The 21,748-nt window shown below is 36.2% G+C and overlaps 1 protein-coding gene across 2 annotated transcripts in view; it reads left to right on the plus strand.

Annotated features, from left to right (window-relative positions):
* Positions 1 to 21,748, plus strand: part of COL4A5 (collagen type IV alpha 5 chain) — a gene marked incomplete at both ends in the record, with an annotated part of 196,303 nt that overhangs the window by 96,855 nt on the left and 77,700 nt on the right. For both annotated transcript variants that reach the window (XM_080910484.1, XM_080910485.1), the window contains 14 exons: positions 1,711 to 1,746; positions 1,864 to 1,905; positions 2,070 to 2,162; positions 2,593 to 2,646; positions 2,740 to 2,796; positions 3,239 to 3,283; positions 6,700 to 6,753; positions 7,903 to 7,944; positions 10,024 to 10,156; positions 16,173 to 16,346; positions 16,670 to 16,753; positions 19,727 to 19,819; positions 21,128 to 21,198; positions 21,463 to 21,654. In XM_080910484.1, coding sequence (XP_080766610.1) covers positions 1,711 to 1,746; positions 1,864 to 1,905; positions 2,070 to 2,162; positions 2,593 to 2,646; positions 2,740 to 2,796; positions 3,239 to 3,283; positions 6,700 to 6,753; positions 7,903 to 7,944; positions 10,024 to 10,156; positions 16,173 to 16,346; positions 16,670 to 16,753; positions 19,727 to 19,819; positions 21,128 to 21,198; positions 21,463 to 21,654 — 1,170 coding nt within the window. The remainder of the gene's footprint in view (positions 1 to 1,710; positions 1,747 to 1,863; positions 1,906 to 2,069; positions 2,163 to 2,592; positions 2,647 to 2,739; positions 2,797 to 3,238; positions 3,284 to 6,699; positions 6,754 to 7,902; positions 7,945 to 10,023; positions 10,157 to 16,172; positions 16,347 to 16,669; positions 16,754 to 19,726; positions 19,820 to 21,127; positions 21,199 to 21,462; positions 21,655 to 21,748) is intronic.

Genomic DNA, 21,748 nt, shown 5'->3' on the forward strand with positions numbered 1-21,748 from the left:
GTGTGAGGCCATCCACTGGAGCAAGGAGATCCTAAGAGTGGCCACATCCTCAATAAAGGGTGATTGCCCCTTCCCTAGTAACTGATGACTGCTGATAGCTCCTAAGTGAGAAGAGGAGCCTGGAGGTCTGTTGCAGCAGATATTAAAAAGATGGCTTAACCTTTTATCGGCCCCCACTGTCACACCCCGAGGATCCGCGGTAGTGTGGAGCCACGTGCACAGACTCTATCACATGGTCCACAAGCCCCACTCCTCACATGCTTTCCTTCCCAGGCGATTCACTCAGTCTGCCCTGTTGCTTCCGTCCAGGGTGGATATGACTGCCCCATTCTGGCATGTATCTTTCTTCCACCGCCTAGCACAAACATGACATCAAATCCTTTCAAGTAGGTTTATATACTAAATTCTCAATCCACAAACCGTCTACATAATAAGGTTACATCCAATGGACAAAGATACAAACTGCCCTTCTGTTTGAGATAAAATGACCTACACAAACCCTTAAAAATATACATATTTACCTTTCGCCAGTTATGGCCACCTGGAACTAGATCCTCCTTCTCGAGCTCCATTTTGATTCCTCTCCAATCTCCTCTCTGCCTTCTGCCTCCACTTCTGCTCCTTGACCTTTCCCCGCTTATCTCTCATGTCCAATCACGTTTCGCCTTAAATAAATCTACCTAGGTCATCTACCCTATCTATACTGAGAGTTTTGCTAGCATGATTTTGTGATTGTCTTCTGTAGGTAACCCTAGTTTCTGTGAGATCAAGAGTGCAACAGTCATGTCATGTTTAGAAGGCAACTGTTTACAGCACTACTTCTCATCTTCAAGATCTTAGAATCTTTCTACTTTCTCTTTCTCTGGGCCTTGGGAGGGAGAATTCAGTATAGGGCTGAGCACTTAGTCTCTTATTTTCAGCACTTTGACTAGTTATGCATGTCTCCCATTAGTTACACCCTATTACAAAAAGGAGCACTTCTAACCAAAGTTCAAAACAGCCCACTATGAGTATAAAAATAAATATCTAAAAGGCGTATAGACAGAATGACCGTTTAGCAAAGTACCAATAAGGTTCTATCATTGTGTTCAAAACCTCCAGAGCTTTGGACTTTTGACCAGGGTTGCAATATGAGGTTTGACATGTCAATCAGAATAAGATTAGATACCCAATAACAATCATGGCACTATTGTGCCAGTGGGCACATCTTGTCTGTTAGGTAGGTATTGCAATATGCAGGACCCAGATCAGAAACACAAACACAATTTCATACAACAAAGCTGGCTTAAAATTGAGCATGTGCTTTTTAAAAACCACCTTCACTGGTTCCCATAATTCTGATAAAAAAATACATGTTCATTGAAATGAACTTCTTTGGTTCTGGTACTTGTGCTACCTATCCTCTCATATATTGATCCTAACTTTCTGCTCCTGTCAATTCTCATCCTGTCACCAGAAGTTTCTACATTTGTCTAGGTCGTTTTATTCAACTGAACCGTGTGCCTCTAACAAAAATACAATCAGGAGGGAAAATAATAGGATTGGTTTGGTACCTCACTTTAGCACAGGGCTGCTTTATCTCTGAGCTATATCCCCAGTATTAAAAATAGTTTGAAGATCCCTTTCAGTTGTCATAATTTTTTTAAAAAGCATATTGTTTTAAAGAAACGTCTTACTAAAATGTTTTATCTCCTTTCTGTGTCTTATAAGGGCCCTCCTGGCCCACCAGGCCCACCAGGACCAAAGGTAATGTTCTTTCTCTTCACAACATTTACTTCCTGTTGATTAGTTTTTTGTTTTTTGTTTTTGTTTTTTTTTTTTTTGATTGTTAATGAGACTTTAAACTGAAACTTCTCTCCTCAGGGGAATATGGGCTTAAATTTCCAGGGACCCAAAGGCGAAAAGGTGAGTAATCAAAAGTTTGTCATCCAGCCTCCATGCCTCTCCTTTCACACTCAACTGTACTCTTTTTTTTCTTCCCCTGTTTCTTACGGTAGACATAGTTTACCAATTATATTATTACCTGTGGTAGACTATGAATAACCACTGCATCTTTGTTGTGTAAATAGGGTGAACAAGGTCTTCAGGGCCCACCTGGTCCACCTGGGCAGATCAGTGAACAGAAAAGACCAATTGATATAGAATTTCAGAAAGGAGATCAGGTGAGCCCTCAGGGTGGGGAATTGGATAAAGACTGTTCTATGGATATGTTAATTAGCTTGATTGGGGTAATCATTTCATGATGTGTAGATATATTGAGATATTACCTTGTACATTCTTAATATGGTCATTTTTGTCAATTATAACTCCTTATTCAATTTTTTAAAAAATATGAAAAATTTAAAACTGATCGACCTTGCTCTTATAAAAGGCACTATATGTAGACATGTACTCTTAAATGAGGGTATTCTTTAAATAACAAAGACTTTGGACAATGACATTTAAAAAATAAGCTTGTCAGTATATCATTGTGCCGTTAATAGCAGATGAACTTAAAATTAACATTCTTGAACCTGTTTATGGTTATCTCTAGGATAGGGAGAGTGCATATTATAGTATTAATGTGCTTTCATTTTCCTCATACCTGCATAGGGAGTTCCTGGTGATAGAGGGCCTCCTGGACTTCCAGGAATACCTGGTCCTCCTGTAAGTATTCTAAAACTCTTTAGCATCATTTAATGTGATCTGACATTTATACACAATGTTTTATGAACCATTGTGAATACTGGTTTTATGCAGGGTCCACCTGGTGGTGTGAAAGGTGAAAAGGGTGAGCCAGGAGAGCCAGGCAAAAGAGTAAGTGTTATGATCATCAGTGGTGCTTATAAAAAGTCTAAATATGCTCATGTGCAAGATTCTCTCTAGTTCCTAATGGCATTGCCTGAAAATAGCACTACAGATATAACTTATAGTAAAAACTGTCATTTAAAAAGTCTATTCAGCCAAGCAGTTGTCGTGCTCTTCTTTAATCCCAGAGCTCAAGAGGCAGAGGTGGGATGATATCTCTGAGTCCAAGGCTGACCTTATCTACAGAATAAGTTCTAGAACAGCCAGGGATTTATGGGGAAACCCTGTTTCAAAAAGCCAAAAAAGAAAAAATAAATAAATTTAAAAAGAGCACTTTAAAGGTCTATTTATATAGTTCAAGGCAGGGCTAATGGTTGCTATACTCTTTCATCTCCTATTTCCAAACTAACAAATTGTTGTTCTTGTTGCATCATTACTTTGTATCCTACAGGGTAAACCAGGCAAAGATGGAGAGACTGGTCAACCGGGAAGCCCAGTGAGTAGCAATCATCCTTTCCTTTAACAAAAATCATTGGTAGTATTTGCACTATTTGTAGGTGGTGGTAGAAAAGCAAGGGGCACACAGTATGGAATTTAAAAATAGTTTAGATGAATGGAAATTATCATCACCATTCTAAATACAAATTTGGAATGTCTCTAGTTTTAAGGCAGATATAATGAAGTGTGCTTTAATTATTGTCTTAGAATCTTTTTAGTTGCTGTAATGATATACACTGACAAAACCATCTTAAACATGAACAGGGTTTATTTGGCTATAGAACCATACAGTCCACCATGGTGGGGAACACATGTAGTAGTCAAGGAAAGCATGGTGGAAGAAGCAAAGATTGGCTGGTCACATTATAATTCCCCCCTCCTCCTCCCCCTCCTCCTCCTCCTCTTTTTTCTTCACTGTTGTCATCATTGTTGTAGTCGTCCTCGTCTCCTCTCCCTCCTCCTTGTTATTTACCATTTTATATATGCACCTATGCATCACTCATATACTGGCCACTCTTGCCTTATTCTTCCCAACCTCCACACAAATCTTTCTATCATGTTCATATATATTCATTTAGTTTGATGGCTCAGAAAGATTAATCTAGGCCACTGGTAACATTGAGTTCGGAGCTATATGTTGGATAGTGATGGGTTCAAGAGAGGAGGCCATAACTAAAGAGAGTGATTTGTCCTCTTGCAGAATCTATTCAAAGTCAATAGTTCAGAGACAGAATGGGGCCCCATGAGGTCCTCTTCTCTTCTTGACTGATTGTTGATAGGGTTTGTCATATATGGTTCCAGCACTGTCAGTTGCTGCTGAAGAGGGTTAGTGATTACAATTTTAGAATTAAGAGTATGGCACTCAATAGCCCTTCCCCTATCCTTTACCTCTTAGCATACTTCCTATCTCCTCATCCCCATAATATTCCTTAAGCCTTAGAACAAGTGGTCTAAGTAAGTGACCAATTTATAGTTGGGCCCACAGCTGTCACTTACAGTCTGTATCTTGGGCAGCTGTGAGTGTGTGCATTCACCACTGTTCGATGTAATAAGGGATTTGTCTGATTAAGGGTGGGGATCCTTGTGTCTAGGGATAGGAACAGAGGTACTTAGAAACCAGTTGCTCCTAGGACTGCTAAGTTAACCATCAGAAACACACTCTGCAAGGGCCTACTTCCTCTTCAGACCTAAGTTGTTAGCTAGGTTCATACTACTGGATATTTTGTTCCCCTCTTCCCACCTCCCTCACACTGAGTGGGTCTTGAATACATTCAGAGGGTAATTGGTTACACCCCAGGCTGCTATCACAGAAATGGAAATACCTTTCTTTCCAAGTGGTTTCTTTACATTCCCTTTGTCCTGGTTATATGTTTTCCTCGCACACATCCTCATTTTTCTAATCTTGCTTCTCCATCCCTGCCTAAACCTTTGCACACACAGTACACCCCTTCTTTACTTCTTTTTACCTAGGGTCTATTATTGTTCCCCCTCATCCTTTAAGGTAACCTCTTCTCGCCCCCATTTCTTTTCTTATTTCCTGCTTTGCACAGGTATGCATGGCATGGGACATGCATAATAATGATTGGAGGGCAGGTTCCTCACACGGCAGAACATATAACATTTTTAGTATGGGAGCTGGATTTTCTCACTGTCAATAATATATGTTTTTTCAATTTCATCCATTTCTCTACACATTTTATAATTTCATTCATCAGTAGTTGGTAATCTAGGCTGCCTCCATTTTCTAAGTATTCTGAGTAGAGCAGCAATGAACATGGATGTGCACATATCTCTGTAGAAAGATGTAAAGTCTTCCATGCCTCGGAGGGATATAGCTGAGCCATATGCTAGTTTTTGAAAGTTGCTACACTAGGTTACATTCCTACCAACAATAGAGAAGAGTTCTCTTTCTTCAACATTCGCATTAGCATTTGTTGTTACTAATATTCCTTATGAGTGATGCTGGAGTTATTTTAAACTGAATTCCCCTAATGGCTAAGGTGTTTTGACATTTGCCTATTTGTATGTTTATTTTCCTTTATTTTAGATCCATTATTTATTTATTTGTTTGTTTGCTAATTTGATTTGTTTGCCTGAGTGCATCTTGTGTTTGTGTGTGTGTGTGTGTGTGTGTGTGTGTGTGTGTGTGTGTGTTGCTTAAGGAGTTCTGGAAGGTTGTGAGCTGCTATGTTGATTCTAGGAAATATAGGTCCCCTTCAAGAGCAACAAGTACTCTTAATCACTGAGTCACCTTTCCAGCCCCTGGGGGCTTTGTTTTGTTGTTTTTGTTCTTTTGGTTTGTGTTTTTTTCCTTTTTGAGAACTTTCTCTTTACTTCTATAGTCCATTTTCAAATTGGTTTGTGTATTTTCTTGGTATGTAGTCCTTTGAATTCTTTGTGTATTTTTTAATTAATTAATTAATTTATGTTTTACTTATTCACATTACATCCCACTCACTGCCTCCTTCCAGGTCCACCCTTCCCACAATCCTTGTCCCATGCCCCCTCTGATCAGGTGAGGTGGCTTTGGATATCCACCACCCTGGCATTTTAAGTATCTAAGAAGCTAGGTACTTCCTCTCCCACTGAGGCCTGACAAGGCAGCCCAGCTAGATCATATCCCACAGACAGTCCTAAACCCACACACTATTGATGATGCCAAGTAGTGCTTAGTGGCAGGAACCTGATATGGATGCCTCCTCAGAGGCTCTGCCAGAGCCATACTGATACAGAGGAGGATGCTTGCAGCTAACCATTTGACTGAATACAGGGACCCCAATGAACGAAAAATCACTTCTTGAATGGAAAGCAGGAAGCAGAGAGAACAAAGTAGGAATGGGGCAAGGATGTGAATCCACAGAGCTTCCCCTTATTACCATAATTCCTCCTAGGCCTCCACAAACAGCACCAGGAGCTAGGCACCTTAGGGCATTATCATTCAAACTACCATATCAAGCCTTGGTCAGATTTTCTGTGCTATTCAGAATGACTTTGCCTATACTTATATGTTGAGGGCTATTTTTTTTCTTTTGCTTTAGCAGCTTTAGAGTATTAAATCTTGCATTAAGATAAGTGGTACATTTGGAGGTGGGTTTTGTACAATGGGAGAGAGAGAAATCTAATTTCATTTTTCTGATGCTGATGTTGATATCCAGGTTTTCCAGAACCACTTGTTGAAAATACTTTCCTTTTTCTTAAAAACAAAACAAAACAAAAAAAACCTTTCCTTTATCAAATGTGTTTCATGGCATCATTGTAGAAAATCAGATAACTATTTTCATGGACTGTATCTTCTCTTCTGTTGATGGACTACTTTAGCTTATGTTCTCATCACTTGTGTTGGAGGACAGAATTTTTTGGCATCTTCCTAACTTTGCCGTGTTTACTAATATCACTCCATCCTCTGTTTTAAAGGGTTTGCCTGGTGATCCTGGTTACCCTGGTGAACGAGGAAGGGATGGTGAAAAGGTAAGAATTTCTGTATTGTGATGTGTCTTTTTTATTCTTAGTACCATAATCTGGGCCCCTGGCAAGATTATAAGTAAAATCATCATGATTACTTAATGTTTGTATTCCTGAATGCCTTCTTTACCCATTCTTTCCTTGTATGCCCTGTCCTTTAAATTTTCTTGCTTTGCTCTAAATAATAGTGCAGACTGAGAAAATTCATGGGGTTTCATTTACATTAGAATATCAGTGCCTTTGCTGCAAGCATATATCTTCAACCTTTAAGAAGAGGATTGTTCACTATTCCAGTGAGGTTCTCTTGAAAAGTTTGGAGTTATAAAATTAGGATTTCACCTCTAAACATTTTTCATTCTGTATGTAATCATTGTTTGTTAATCTGTGGGTAATTCATTGTAGTCTTCCCATTGGACTGATGCAGCCTGACTGAGGTCATTTATTTAGTTACTCAGTTTAAAATTGACTCTGAAATCATGTGCAAAGCACACAGTTACCCTATTTTTAGCACAACACAAAATATTTAGTTCTTTACGTCCTCTCTTCTCTAACTGCTTTGCAGGAAAATCAAACTGGAAAAAATGAAAACAAACTTGAATGATTCAGAAGTCACATATTTTACTGATAGTTTCTCTCTAAACTAGATCCATGTTTTAGTTTAGACTAAAAGACATAATTGGAATAAAGGAATAAAATCAAATATTTAAATGAGATTGTTTCTCAATTAGTAACTTATGATGAGTAGTAATTTTCCTAGAACCAGAATCATGAAAGAGAAATCTAGTCTTAAGTCTTGGTCCTTAAAAATAACAACTGGATGATGTCATCTTCCATTATGACAATGTTGTCTTCTTCCTTAATGACAAAGCATGTTGCTGCTAGGAACCTGCCTAGTGTCTTAAGCTTTTAAGTAAACTAGAGAGGTTAATTCATTTTGATCAAGATCATATAACCGTTTTGATCAAGATTGTATATCCAAGGTTAGATCGAAGATCTTTGTAGGCTTAAGCAAGTATTTCATTAACACATGTTATACTTTGCATTTGATAATTTTATGAGTGACTTATGAGTCTTTGGAACCCAAATGTTACTTGAGGAAATCCATACTGTCATGGCATTGTCACTAATTCTATGCTATACCATTGCCTCGGACAGGGCCAAAAGGGGGATATTGGCCCACCTGGACCACCTGGACTTGTAAGTGTTCCTCTGAAGAATTAATTTCACCTTTATGAAGGCAACTGGAGGGGAAGAGGGGAATGGGAGTGGGGCGGGGTAAAGGGATAACATCTCAAATGTAAATACAGAGTATCTAATAAAAAAGAGAATAAAGTATAAGCTATGTGAGAAAAAAAGAATGAATTTCACAAATTTAACATTGAATCATCATTTTTGTACACAAGCTATACACTCCCTACCAGTTTCTCACAGAATGTAAAAATCCAAGTCATTATCAGCTTCTACTGGCTTTGAAGCCGTTATAATTGGTTTTGTTTAATCATCCATGTTAACCTTGAGGTTGTTATATGGATTTGCCACTGTGTTACTTGTTCATAGTTAAGGTCCAAAATTATACATCATTGTTTTGCATCACGATTGTCAACTCCTTTCCTAAGTAACCAGCAGGTGGTGCAACTGCTGTTTACAAAGGGTTCAGGGAAAGAATTCTGGGAGAACCAGGAATTGGTGGCTTGCCTTGCAGTGCTCAGGGTAAACATGGACTTAGTCCTGATAGATTTTCTCAATTTGAAACTGTCTGATTTACACTTCTCTTCCTTCCTGGGTGTGCTTTCTGAGGCTTCAAATAACAAGTAGGAAATTGCTATAACTGGGAGGAGCTGATAGTACAGATTTTCCATCCTATTGACCTTGATTGTAGAATTTAATTCATGTATATTTCCAATTGTATCAAGAATTAAAAATCACTGTTGAGGTTTAACCAATGTTTTAGATAAAATTTGGTAATTCTCTAGACTCAACACTGCACAGAATCCAGAGTGCTGTAAAGCATTCTATACTCTCTTGACATATTAGTTCTTCTGTTTTACCCTAATGAGTCTCAGATAGGAATATGTAGAATTCTACTAAACCTAACAAGGCAATGCTTAATAGATGTTAGATCATTTTTATCCACTTTCACTTGAATTTCCAGATCAAAATAAGTTCTCCAAAAAATAATGTCTCCAGAAAATGAGAAAATAAAATCAAGAGGCAAAATGGAACTTTTAAGAGTGTGGCACACTTTTCCTTGGGACCATTTCCTTTATTTTGTATTGTAAAACTTTGAAGTTTACTGACTTTTTTAAAATACATATTTATTTATTTCATGTATGTGAGTACACTATTGCTGTCTTCAGACACACCAGAAGAGGGCATCAGATCTCATTATAGATGGTTGTGAGCCACCATGTGGTTACTGGGAATTGAATCAGGATCTCCGGAAGAGCAGCCAGTGCTCTTAATCTATGAGCACCTGTTTATTAACATTTTTATGTCTATTGGACACCAGTAATATGAAATATCATAGTTGGCTAGCAGGTATTCATTTGTATGCCAGACCAACTTAAAATTCTTTACTTTTGTCAAATGGTTTAGAGCACAAGTAAGTTATGAGAGGATGTAGAAGACAGGTATTCCTGAAAGAGATTGGGCTCTCTCTCAAGAAAGAACAAGTGATGTGTGAGTCAGTGATTTTTGGAAGGCATATGTAATATGAAAATGTGTACATTGTATGAAGTGGTTCTAGCCAGATAGACTTGAGTGATAAGAATTTATTGCTAGAAATGATAGGGAAAGAAATAAGTAAGAGCAATAGTGAAGGAAGTGGTTTGACCGATTTAGGGTTACAAGTAATGTCAATACAGTAAGTAGGCAAGTAGTGTCCTTAGGACAAGTAGTTTCCATGGAAAAGTTTATTTGAAGAAACAAACTTACAGTGTGAGATGGGGACAGAAAGTATGGCAGTTTTGGGAAGAATTACGAGGCTTCAGGTGTCTGGAATATTATGAATAATATGAGAAGAGAAAAACAAAACCCACTTTTATCTTTGCAAGCCTTGGGCTCAATAATCTAGCTGGTATTACATGTTTCATAAATGTTGGAAGTTGGAAGATCTATGTAACAGTCCTAAGGAGACTCAATTTATGTGATTGTTTTAATGATTTCATATCTAAGAACTGTGTGAAAATAGAGCATCATAATCACATGTACCTGCTTAATTACACTTAGAAGAGCAAGCTTCTTTACCAATGTCTCAATTCCTTTATCCATAAAAAGGTAATTCCTTCACCTGGAACTGGTGTGACTGTGGGAGAAAAAGGAAATATTGGGCTACCTGGTTTGCCTGGAGAAAAGGGAGAGCGAGGATTTCCTGGAATACAAGGTCCACCTGGCTTTCCTGGACCTCCAGGTAAAAGACTGTGTTTCTATCTCTGTGCTTTTGTACCCTTGACAATCCATACAAATAATTTTATCATAGTGGTTTGACTGGGCATGACAATGGATGACATGAATGTTCTAGGCGTCAAACCTTGTATGTTTGTGTATGATATACTTTTGGGGATGAACTCACCCATGTGAGCATCTGTGGAGGCCATAAGTTGACACTAAACAGTCTTTCTTTACTTTTTTCCTCATTAAGCAAGTCTGGGCTGGCACGTTAGCCCCCAAGATTTGTCTGCTCCACCAGAATTAAAGTCATATTACCACTAACATCATTCCAGGCTCTCAAGTAGTTTCTGTGGATCTGACCTCCAAAAGCACCATACACACTTAGATATCTCCCCTATCAAAATGAGGACTTTCTAAATGGCCAATTATGCCAAACCTGTACTGTGGTTCCCAACAAATTCTTCACATGTATTTATAAAAAAGCCTACTTAATGCCATAAATATCACTTTTACCTTCTATTAAAATATATTGTACCAAATAGTTCCTTGATTCTGTACATGAATCATCACACCTTTCATGTTTTCAGGGGACATGATGCTGACCTAACAAATTCCTTACATTTCTACATTTTTAATATAACCTTGCTAAGCAGCACTGTGCACTTGGAATTCCAGAATCAGTGCATTAGAAATCTCCACTGTGATTTCACCGTGAAATAAATCTTTAAGGCTCACTGCTGACTTGTATATCATTTCCTTAGAAGATTCAATGTATATTGTAGCACTTATAATTTGGCTGCAAATTAAAGTGACCCTTTGATTCCTGTTTATTAAGTTGTAAGATTTTTATGCCAAATTCACAATAGTGTCTGTTTCAGTATCTAGCACACCCATGTATTCAATGAATTATAGTTCCTTTCCCTTAAAAATGTATAACTAAGGAAAAGCTATCATGATGGAAAAAGTAACACCTTCTAAGAAAGAAACTAATTAGTGTGAGTTTTATTATGGTCTAAATATGTGCTTTTCATTCCTTATCTCAAAGCAGTGAGCTAAATATTTGTTATGCTTTGAAAACTATCATGAGGCATTTTCCCAGGATATAGTAAGAGATCAGGAGTTGAAGAGTATAAAGGAAAATTATAATGCATAGGGGATAAACTGTATTTCCCAAAACTACCATGTGTGAGGAGTTAAAGTACAAAAGAATGGGACACAAAACAGTATTTAAAAATGACTAATGGCTGTGACTTTCCACCTTTGTAAAGTACATTTGTATACACACACACACACACACACACACACACACACACCCTACTCAGTGGAAAAGATTGTTAAACACTAACCAAGAATAAAGTAATAATAAAATTACAAAGCCACATAACTATGATACTCATAGACTTATGACATGGAGATTTCAGAATTTAGAAATTAAATTAAACAAACAAACAAATGAAAGCAAAATCCAAACAAACAAACACTTCTGAAAACCTACCTAAGTGGGAGAAGGGCACATTGCCTTGGCAAGAGTTTGTAGAGGATTATGGAGCACATTTTCACAGTAGCAAGGACAAATAACTATGAATTTTGGATCCTATAGTTTCCTAAACTGTCATGCTGATGTGGAGGTAGGATACCTAGAAGATTCACCTCCTCCGAATCTTCTTTGAAGTCATTACTAAAGATTTTACCATGACAGTAAGAGGACAAATTCAGGACAAAGTAGAGATGAAAGGTAGGCTAAAAGAATCAGTAACTAAGATTTCAACAACTTATATTTCTCTTAGTTCCTAAAAATATGATTTATGTAACAAACCAAGACCGTGCATGTGCGAATATTCTTTCCATGGTATGGGCAGACACAAAGGGGATGAGGAGTCAGCTAGTGGTACAGTTGTTATCTCACTTAATAGTATTTGAGAACATTAATAAATTATTCACTATAGGCGCTTAGAAAAATACAGATTTAAAGGCTTTAAGAGTGGTTCAAAGGATCAAATGTCTGCCATACAAACATGAGGACCTAGGTTTGAATCCTTAACTGTGATGTAAAAATCTAGGGACAGTGATGCATGCCTTCAACCCCATACAAGTAAGACAGGAGGATTCTGGGGATTTTCTGGCCGGTGAGTCTAGCCTAATTGTTAAGCTCCACCTTCAGTGAGAGAGTCTGTCTCTCACTGAATATATGAAATATATGAGGACAAAAGAGATACTGAAAAGTAAATCATTAACTCCAGCAAATGTTAAATTTGAAAACACCAGCTAGATGACAATGATGTAAAATTTAGATAAAATACTTGTATAGTCCTCAGAATATGTATATCTGAAGCAGAGGAAGCTTGAAAGTAAGGTGCAAAAAATGTTAATTAAGTGATTCATAGAAAAAAGAAAGCTATTTAATTTTAATGTCAAATGAAAGAAAATTCAATGAAAAATGCATTAATAACAGAGATATTAATAAATAATGATACAGTGATTAAAGTCATGAACCTTTATACGACTAATGAATAACCTCCAATTATATAATAAAATTGATAAGCTTCAGGGGGTCAATTGACAGATCCTTAGCACACTGAGTATATTAATATAGGGTATAAGTAATTGGACCAAAATAATGAAGCAATCTGAATGAGAGAGAAGAAAAATATTCTAGAAAGCAAAGAATATTCTCTGTAAATTTACATATAATATTTATAAAAATGTTTTTATTTGAAAAGAATAAAGTATGCGTATGCTTGTGTATGATTCTCTGTGACTACAGTAAAATGGAGTGGAAAAACATCAAATATTCTTAAAATATTTGTATGTTGATGTAGTTAAATATAGTTCCAGAGATAAAACAGGCAAATGTGACAATGCTAAGCCACAATAAAATGTGCTTTATATCAAAACACCTTGACTGTAGAGCAAACAGTCCCTACACGCTATCATCCGATTACAAATACCCAAATAAGAGAGAACTAGGAATGTAGCCCAGGGATAAGGTACTTGCATTACACACAGTAAGTACATATGCCTAGAAATGGTAAAGAAAACAAGAAGGGCTAAATTTAACTCAAACAAGAAACAAACACAAAAATGTAGAGTGGAACACTTTACTATGATAAAAAAAAATAAAAGGAAAACAAAAACAGATACAGCTGAACGTGGCCACTAAAATATGACATGGAAAAGTGTTTGAAATGAGAATATATTTACAAATACAGTCAAGTTAAAACTCACAAATGGTAAAAACTAAAATTAGTAAAGGAAAAAGGATGTTGCCATAAATTTTTATTTTAAATTACTAGAAATCTATAAATCTCTACTAATATATTTAATATTATAGATTAAAAATAAGCCCTAAGCAAGAAAACAAAATTATTAAATTTGTTATTAGTAGGAAGTCTAAGTAAGTCAATTAATATAGGTGATTTTGAAATATTGAAGATATACATGAAGAAGTGTTGATTTACAGGCATTTTTATAGTTTTATGCATGTATTCTACCAAACTGGAAAAAGAACCCCATGCTTTGTATTATTTCAAGGCTTTGGTAGGAAACCTAATAACACTGATAACAAACCAACCAAGAGAAAACACTATAACTAAAATTTATTCAATTTTATTTATGAACAAATTATAATTATGCTAAATTAAAATGATAATATCTTTATAAATTATATAGAATGTTATCATCATTTAATTTTTCCAAGATATCAAAGATGTTTGTATGTTTTGTTGCTGTAACTGACTACATTTACAAAGTAAAAGACAATATGACAGCAAATGTAAATGTGTATAAATTAATAATATCAACAAAGCATATGAAACCGACTCCCCAAATATAAGGAAGAACTCCTTCCAGACCTTTGTAAGATATTTATGAAAGGGGCTGAAGAGATGGTTCAGTGGTTTGGAGAGCTAGCTGCTCTGCCAGAGGACTCGAAGTTGGTACTCAGCACCTGCATGGTTGCTTACAATTGCTGATAACTCCAGTTCCAAAGAATCAGATTCTCTCTACCACTCACACTCCAGCACACAAATGGTGCACATAAAATCACACAAGTTTACAAAATACATATGAATTTAAAATATATAGTTATAGTGAATAATCTAAAATTACTAAATATATACCAAGATACATTTTATGTTAGAGATCAATAATTTAAAGTTCATTACATTAAGAAATAATCCTTTAATGTCCTGGCCATCAGATTTCAATTTCCAGTTGGATTTGAAAAAAAAAAAACTTTCTAAGTTGATCCTAACATTAATTAAGAGTTAAGCTTTAAATGTAGAAAAATAATTTTTAAAAATATACAATTATGTCCTTAGTAGTTTTGAAAACAAAACATAAAGTTTGTTCCAGTGCAAAAATATGCCGTGGAACTAAAAAATGTTCAGAAGCAGAGTTATATGTTTTATTTAATCATATTGAAATACCACTCTTTTTGCATTTTGACAGTTTCATATGTGTGTATAATATAATGTGATTATATTCAGCCTCGTTTAGTTCTGTCATCTCCCTTAATTTCCCTTTGAGCCCCTTCTTTCTAACTAGTCACCCCCCCCCAGTGACAAGACTATAAATGAAAAAAGTAACACCTTGACAAAGGCAGAGTTGAATGCTTGCAACCAACCATGGAACTGAGCATGGGGACCGAAATGGAGGAGTTAGAGAAAGAACCGAAGGTGCTGAAGGGGTTTGCCAGCCCATGGGAAGAACAACAATATCAACCAACCAGACCTCCTAGAGCTGCCATGGACTAAACCACTATCCAAAGAGTACACATGGAGAGACCCATGGCTCCAGCCACATATGTAGCAGAGGATGGCCTTGTCTGACATCAGTGGGAGGAGGGGTCCTTGGTTCTGTGAAGGCTGGATGCCCCAGTGTAGGGTAATGCCAGGCAGGGAGGAGGGAGTAGATGGGTGGGGATGCACCCTCATAGATGCAGGGGTTGGAAAGATGGGATAGGGAGTTTGCGGAAGGGAAACTGGGAAGGGGGATAACATTTGAAATGTAAATAAATAAAATATCCAATTATATATATATATGTGTGTATATATATATATACATATATATAAAGATAAATAATGATGCACTAGTGTAGGGGAATGTCAGGGTGGTGAAGCAGGAGGGAGGGCATGGGTGGGAGGGAGAGAACCCTCATAGAATCAGGGGGAGGGGAGATTGAATGGGGGTTTCTGGAGGGTAAACTAGGAAAAAGGATAACATTTGAAATATAAATTAATAAAATGCCCAATAATATTTTTTAAATGTAGAAAGAAAAAATTCCCCCCATTACTAATGATTTTCTGATATTTCTAAGGGTAGAACATCATCATGTCAAAGAGAGCGTATTAATTTATTAGTAATTTCAAAGTCATAAAATTACTTTTGTTTGTTGATTTTTAAGATAGGGTCTCATTATGTATGGCTATCATGAAATTTACTGTAGTACCAGGCTGGCCTTGAACTCTCAGAAACACTCCTGTCACTTGAGTGCTGTGTGTAAGGCACACACTCCCTGCACCTGGCTAGTACTTTACGTAATTATGCCTTATATTCAAACTGTTACATCATTTAAGAGTTTCTTCCTTCCAAATGTTAATTACCATAGGAAACCTTAAGGCAAAAGAGAACTGAACAGGAACTAAGTTGTAGAGGAAAGTATTTAAAACATGAGCAGCAAATGGGGAGAACAAAGACAAAATAATGCACATTGTTTCTTCTAAGCAGAATCTAATTTAGCCCTATAGAATGTGACACAGAAGCAGAGAGAAGACTGTTCAGGTAGAAATAAGAGTGTAAGGATGAGAGATGGATAAGGTACTGTGGTGGTGGGTATTAATATATGTATATATGCCATAATGCAACTCATTGTTTTGCTTCCTAAAAAATACAATTTTAAAATGCACAAAGAAAATACAACCAATGTTATATTAAAGACAAATTTTATCATTCTTAATGTCTTCTTGAGGATCAAAGTAATTGTGTATAAGATAAGATCATTTTGGTCAATTTAACATGTACTTTTTCTTATTTAGGGACAGCAGTCATGGGTCCCCCTGGTCCCCCTGGATATCCTGGTGAAAGGGGCCAGAAAGGTGATGAAGGTCCCCCTGGAATTTGTCTTCCTGGATCTCCTGGACTTGATGGACAGCCTGGGGCTCCTGGCCTTCCAGGACCTCCTGGTCCTCCTGGCCCCCAGTTGCCCTCCAGTAAGCTGTGCTTTCATCCTGACAAGTTTGGCTGTTCTTTTGCTACGCTTCATGTATAAGTTGATCTGACTGAAGTTTGGCATCATTATTTATGTTCCTATTATCTAAGAGAGTATATTGTGATTTTTAGTTTGAGGTTTTCCAAATTCATTGACCTTCAAACAGTATTCATTATCAACAATATGTAGCTATATTGATTACTGAGTTGTATTTTTACAGAGAAATAATTGACAATATGTATTTTTTCTAGCCTGTTTTCTTTCTCTAGTCTTCTCAACATTTCATGACATTTAATTATCTTGCTATTTTATCTTTAACCTCAGGTGATGAAATCTGTAAAGCAGGCCCTCCAGGGCCCCCAGGATCTCCAGGTGATAAAGGACTCCAAGGAGAGCAAGGAGTAAAAGGTTTGATCTGCAAGCATCCTTTCATTCTTTAAAGTCATTAGCAGAATGCCCTGTATTATAACTTCTATCTTGAGACATCCATTCCCAAACTCACACTCCAGTATCATCTCCTTAACAATAGTGTATATTTTCGTAGTATTCATTTCACATCTCCGCTCTTTTTAGCTTACAACTTCTAATAACTTGATTCTAGCACGTCTCCCATTGAAATCTATTTTAGAGTAGCTGTAACTTAATAGTATATTTTCTTTGTTCTTAATTTAACTTAAATTATATGATCATTCATTGAAATCAACTCTATTATTAACCTTGACTTCTTTGCTGTTTCCTCAGTTCCTTTTGTTCATTTGGAACTGAGGTTTAGCATTTTCATTTCTCTTTTTATACTTATAGTAATTATCACTTGAAGATTCTTGCTTCCTTCTTCATTGACAAATTAAAGTAATAACAAACACTTGTAAGGATCTATGCCACCACATACACAGTGATATTTACATTTGTGCCAGACACTACCTTCTTAACTAATTATAGCTGCTGTTTATACTTAAAGCCCTGTAGTCTGTATGCCCCCTGTTTCCCTAAGGGTTTTGATTAAAAAATTCTTACCTAGTTTTTCCATTTCTACTGCAAGTAATAAAAAATATTTCAGTGCTTCAAGTTTCCAGGAGAATTAATGACCATAATAGAGGCCTTGTTTTTCATAGGAAGGAAAACAAGCCAATAAAAATTATGGAAACTGTATTTGCATAAAAATGCTGGATAAGTCATCCAGCAGACAGACATGAGACAAAAATGTAACCATTTTATCTAATGTACAATGTATTACTACATATAGGAGTGTGTTAATAAATTAGCAGTGTCATGCAGCTGCCTTATAAAAGAGTACATTTTTGTCATGCTGAAATTGGTTGGAGCTGGAAAACCAACATATTAAGTGGCTAATAACATTAATGACAAAGGGGGAGATTTTTGGTCACTAGAGTTTCTGTAGTTGAAAAATAGCGATGATTTCCTCTTGCCAGTAGTCTTGCTTTAATTTTACATGGAAATACTAATTACATGATTATTTGCTTTTCTTTGGTAAAAGATTCTTAAAAGTATACCTATTTGTGGCAGACTTAAGTTAGTGTTAAGTGGTAGTAGTGGGCTTGGAATTGTATTAAGATTTGATTTGAGTCTTTGGTAGGATTAGTTCATATTTTGTTGAGGAGTGATGCTAGTATTCGCATATATTACAGCAGTGTCAGCTGAAGAGCATTCAGACCTGTGATACACTAATTGAATAATTGAAGGTGCTAATGGTGGCTTTTGATAGAATAAATTATAGTTGCATTACTAACAAATTATGAGATAGAGGTTTTTGTTCAATTTAATAATATGTGAGATTGAATAATTTATGAAGTTAAAGAAACAGATGTAATAGGTATGACAGTGTTATAACAATTTGGAATTTGAATAATAGTGTGGATTCTTGGTCCTTACTTGCATTTTTATTAGAATTGAGATTACTCAAGTAATGATAACAGTGCTCAAGCGGTAAACAATAAGAAAAATAAAAAAAATATGGGTACTACAATTAAGGAAATAAATATAATTATCTATCTTAATTATTTGATTATTTTTATTCGATGGGAATTATCAAGGGATTGTGCTTGAATATCCATATGATTTAGGAAACTGCTTTTTTGTTGCTGTATTTTTGATTAACTATTAGTTTAAGAATAAATAACTTTATTATAGTTGAAAAACCCTAGAAAGTTGGAGGAACTGTGAGTAGATGAAGAAAATTAAATTGTAAGATGATGATGAGGGTAATCATTGAAGAAATTGTGTGTAGGTATTCGTGGGGCATTTTTGAAACAATATTGATTGACATCTAAAGACTTGTAATATGTTACCAAATAGTGGGACATTTCATTGACTTAATTAATAATGGGAGTTCCTTTCTTAAAATTAACTAATGCAAAGAGTCCAGATTTCCCTGAAACGTTAAAAGGAGGATTCATGTGTGGTATACAGGAGTTAGGAGAGGGGAAAGAATATAATCAAAATATACTGTTTGAAAAATTAAATAGGTAAATACCATGAATATCTTACCAAGTAAGTGTAGATAGGATAGCTAGATTTTTAAGACTACCACAAATTGTTTTGGGGTGCTAGAGGTAGAATAGGTACATGGTTTTTAAATCTTTAAGCAAAACACGTAGTTTGGTCATGAATTCCCTTGTAGTGAGAAAGACCAAATAATGAGTGGTGTACGCCTAACAGATGAATGTGCAATTCATTATTCTATGTCTGCTCATGGGGAAATGGAGGTCTTCCGTTTAATACCCACCAGCATCTCATGTAACTCACAGTGAAAGCTACAGTCTAGTGTGGCTTTTATGTTTCACCATAAGCCATTCATTTCCCTTACAAATCTATACCCTTGTCTCACTTTCTCATTCCACTTCAGCAGATTGATCTATGGGCCTTGGCTTGCTTATGCATAGAATAGGCTATATTTGTGCAAATGCCATGCTTTTCAGTTTGTCAATGAGATCTGTCCTGACCTCACCCTATTTCAAATTGCAACGTTTCTCTCGTCTACCGATCTCTAGCACACACTCATCACTCTTAAATCCATTTCCCCCAACAACTTTTTTTTCATTCATATTTAAAACTTACTGGATTTAATATGTAATTTAATAATCTGATGTCTTTATTGTTTATTAGTCCTTTCTATTGGTAGGAAGTTAGCTCCACAAAAACATGGAATTTTCTCTATCAGTATGTCACAAATACTTAAAGCTGCTCTCTATCTACACTAGGCACTTAGTATTTTTTTTATTTATCTAAGAATTGATTTTAGACATAGGCTTCTCTAGTCATACTGTTGGGTAAGAATGCTATTATTCCTTACAGCTGACTTCTTTAGAATCCCATTAAAAGAAGGTTTAAGTAACCCCTCCAGTAATATTTGTTTTTTGCCAGGTGACAAAGGTGATACTTGCTTCAACTGTATTGGAACTGGCATTTCAGGGCCTCCAGGGCAACCTGGCTTACCAGGTCTCCCAGGTCCTCCAGGTAAAATACCCTTCATATAGTCGATCATTTAAAATATTTTGGCTTTTTTGAGTATGCTAATTGTTTTATAATGTCAATTTACCATTTATAGCTAGTCACTTATGTGTAGAATTTGAGTATGAAATGCCACTCTTATGAAATAAATTACACTTGTATTTATAACCGGAAGCTACCAACATTATCTATTATAGCATTTGGTATTAGTCAAAGAATTGCAGTGTCCCAAAAGGGAAATGACATTTAGAGGCAGGATTTTCTTCTAGAAAACTAGGAAGAATGTTCATTTTATCTGGACCATGAGTATGGTTTCCAGTGGCAGAGCCATTGAGGATATATTACAAATTGTCGTTAGAAACAAGGTTTCTATTAAACTTCTGGCAACATACTGCCAATATTCTTTCTACATATATGGCCTCTCTCATAATTTTCAGTTATTTTTCAGAACCGCAACTATTCCACTCTATTAACTCCTTACATATGCCAACATTGCATATTCTTGAGGTTGTATATAAAATGCATGCCCAGTATGATAATAGATTCCAGACTGATTACCAGTCTAGTATGTCTACCAAAGACACAAAATTGTTAGTTTGGAAATACTTTTAGCATGTTTCTTTGCTGCCATTAAGAGTTAGTAATATGGCCCAGGCTTCCAGTCTAGTTTGTCTTAAACTTGGGAATAAATAAAAATCACACAGAGGGCTTGCTCAGTTCCACATTGCTGGATCGCATCCCCAAGTTCTGATTCAGTAACCCTGGACTAAATAACTCAGAGCAGTATGCAAGTATTAACTTTTAAACTAATAACCAGGAAATAAAAACACAGTTCAAAGGTTCATCTGTACAACTACTACTTTAGTAACTTTTCTTTCCTGTATTGTCTGTTACTAAACAGATCTCTTAAACCAAATTATAAGGAATGGCAAACCAAAGAAAGAGCTAGTGAAGATATAGGAAGATTATATAACTGAAATTTAAGATAAGCAAGCTCCTTTCCTTTCTTCTCCCAGTGGCAATAGGATGATTGTAGGGACTCATGCCCCACCTTATAGTTTCTAGTAGCTAAAACTTGGCAAAAGAATACTTATGAGTTGGATATACCTGGAAATGCAATGTTGTAAGTGCTGCTAAATAGTAATTTATAAAAAAGTCAGATTTCTTTCTATTGAGAACATGAAAGAGGGATGAATCTGAGTTAAATGTGATAGAGTTTTCTGTTTAAAATAGAAGTTTGTGGTATGCTGATTTCTAGATGCATGTGACTGGGGGATTAAGGCTCAGTGCTCACCTGATCTATGTGTGTCTTAGGATCTCTTGGAATCCCTGGAGAGAAGGGTGACAAAGGACAAGCTGGGACACCTGGTCCAAAAGGATTGCCAGTAAGCTTTGATTATTATATTGTGAGCCACAAAGTACTGAAAGATGCCATGTGACATTTGATTTTCACTTGTAAACAGATACATATGAATTTAGTTTAAATTATAATTTATTCCTCCCCTCTCTCTGCTTTGCCATTCTTACTTCATATGTTACTTTGTATGGTAAATTTATTGTGTGGGTTAATGGAGCAAATTGGAAGGAAAATGTTAGAAAAAATCTGATTTTTTTCTTTCTTCTCCCTCTTTTTTTTTCTTCCAACTCAGGGCATACCTGGACATCCAGGTGCTCCAGGCTTTCCAGGGTCTAAGGGTGACCCTGGGGATGTTCTCACACTTCCAGGAATGAAAGGTGACAAAGGAGAGTTGGGTTCCCCTGGAGCTCCAGGGCTTCCGGGTTTACCTGGTAATCCAGGAAAGGATGGTTTGCCAGGACTCCCTGGCCCCAAAGGAGAGCCTGTGAGTTGGTTTGATATTCCTACTTTAATGTCAAATTGTCATTTAATAATGTTTCCTACAGCATGGGGTTCTATCTCAGTGGTAGAACTTGTAC

The sequence above is a fragment of the Micromys minutus genome (assembly GCF_963924665.1).
Source record: "Micromys minutus genome assembly, chromosome: X".
NCBI lineage: Eukaryota > Metazoa > Chordata > Mammalia > Rodentia > Muridae > Micromys > Micromys minutus.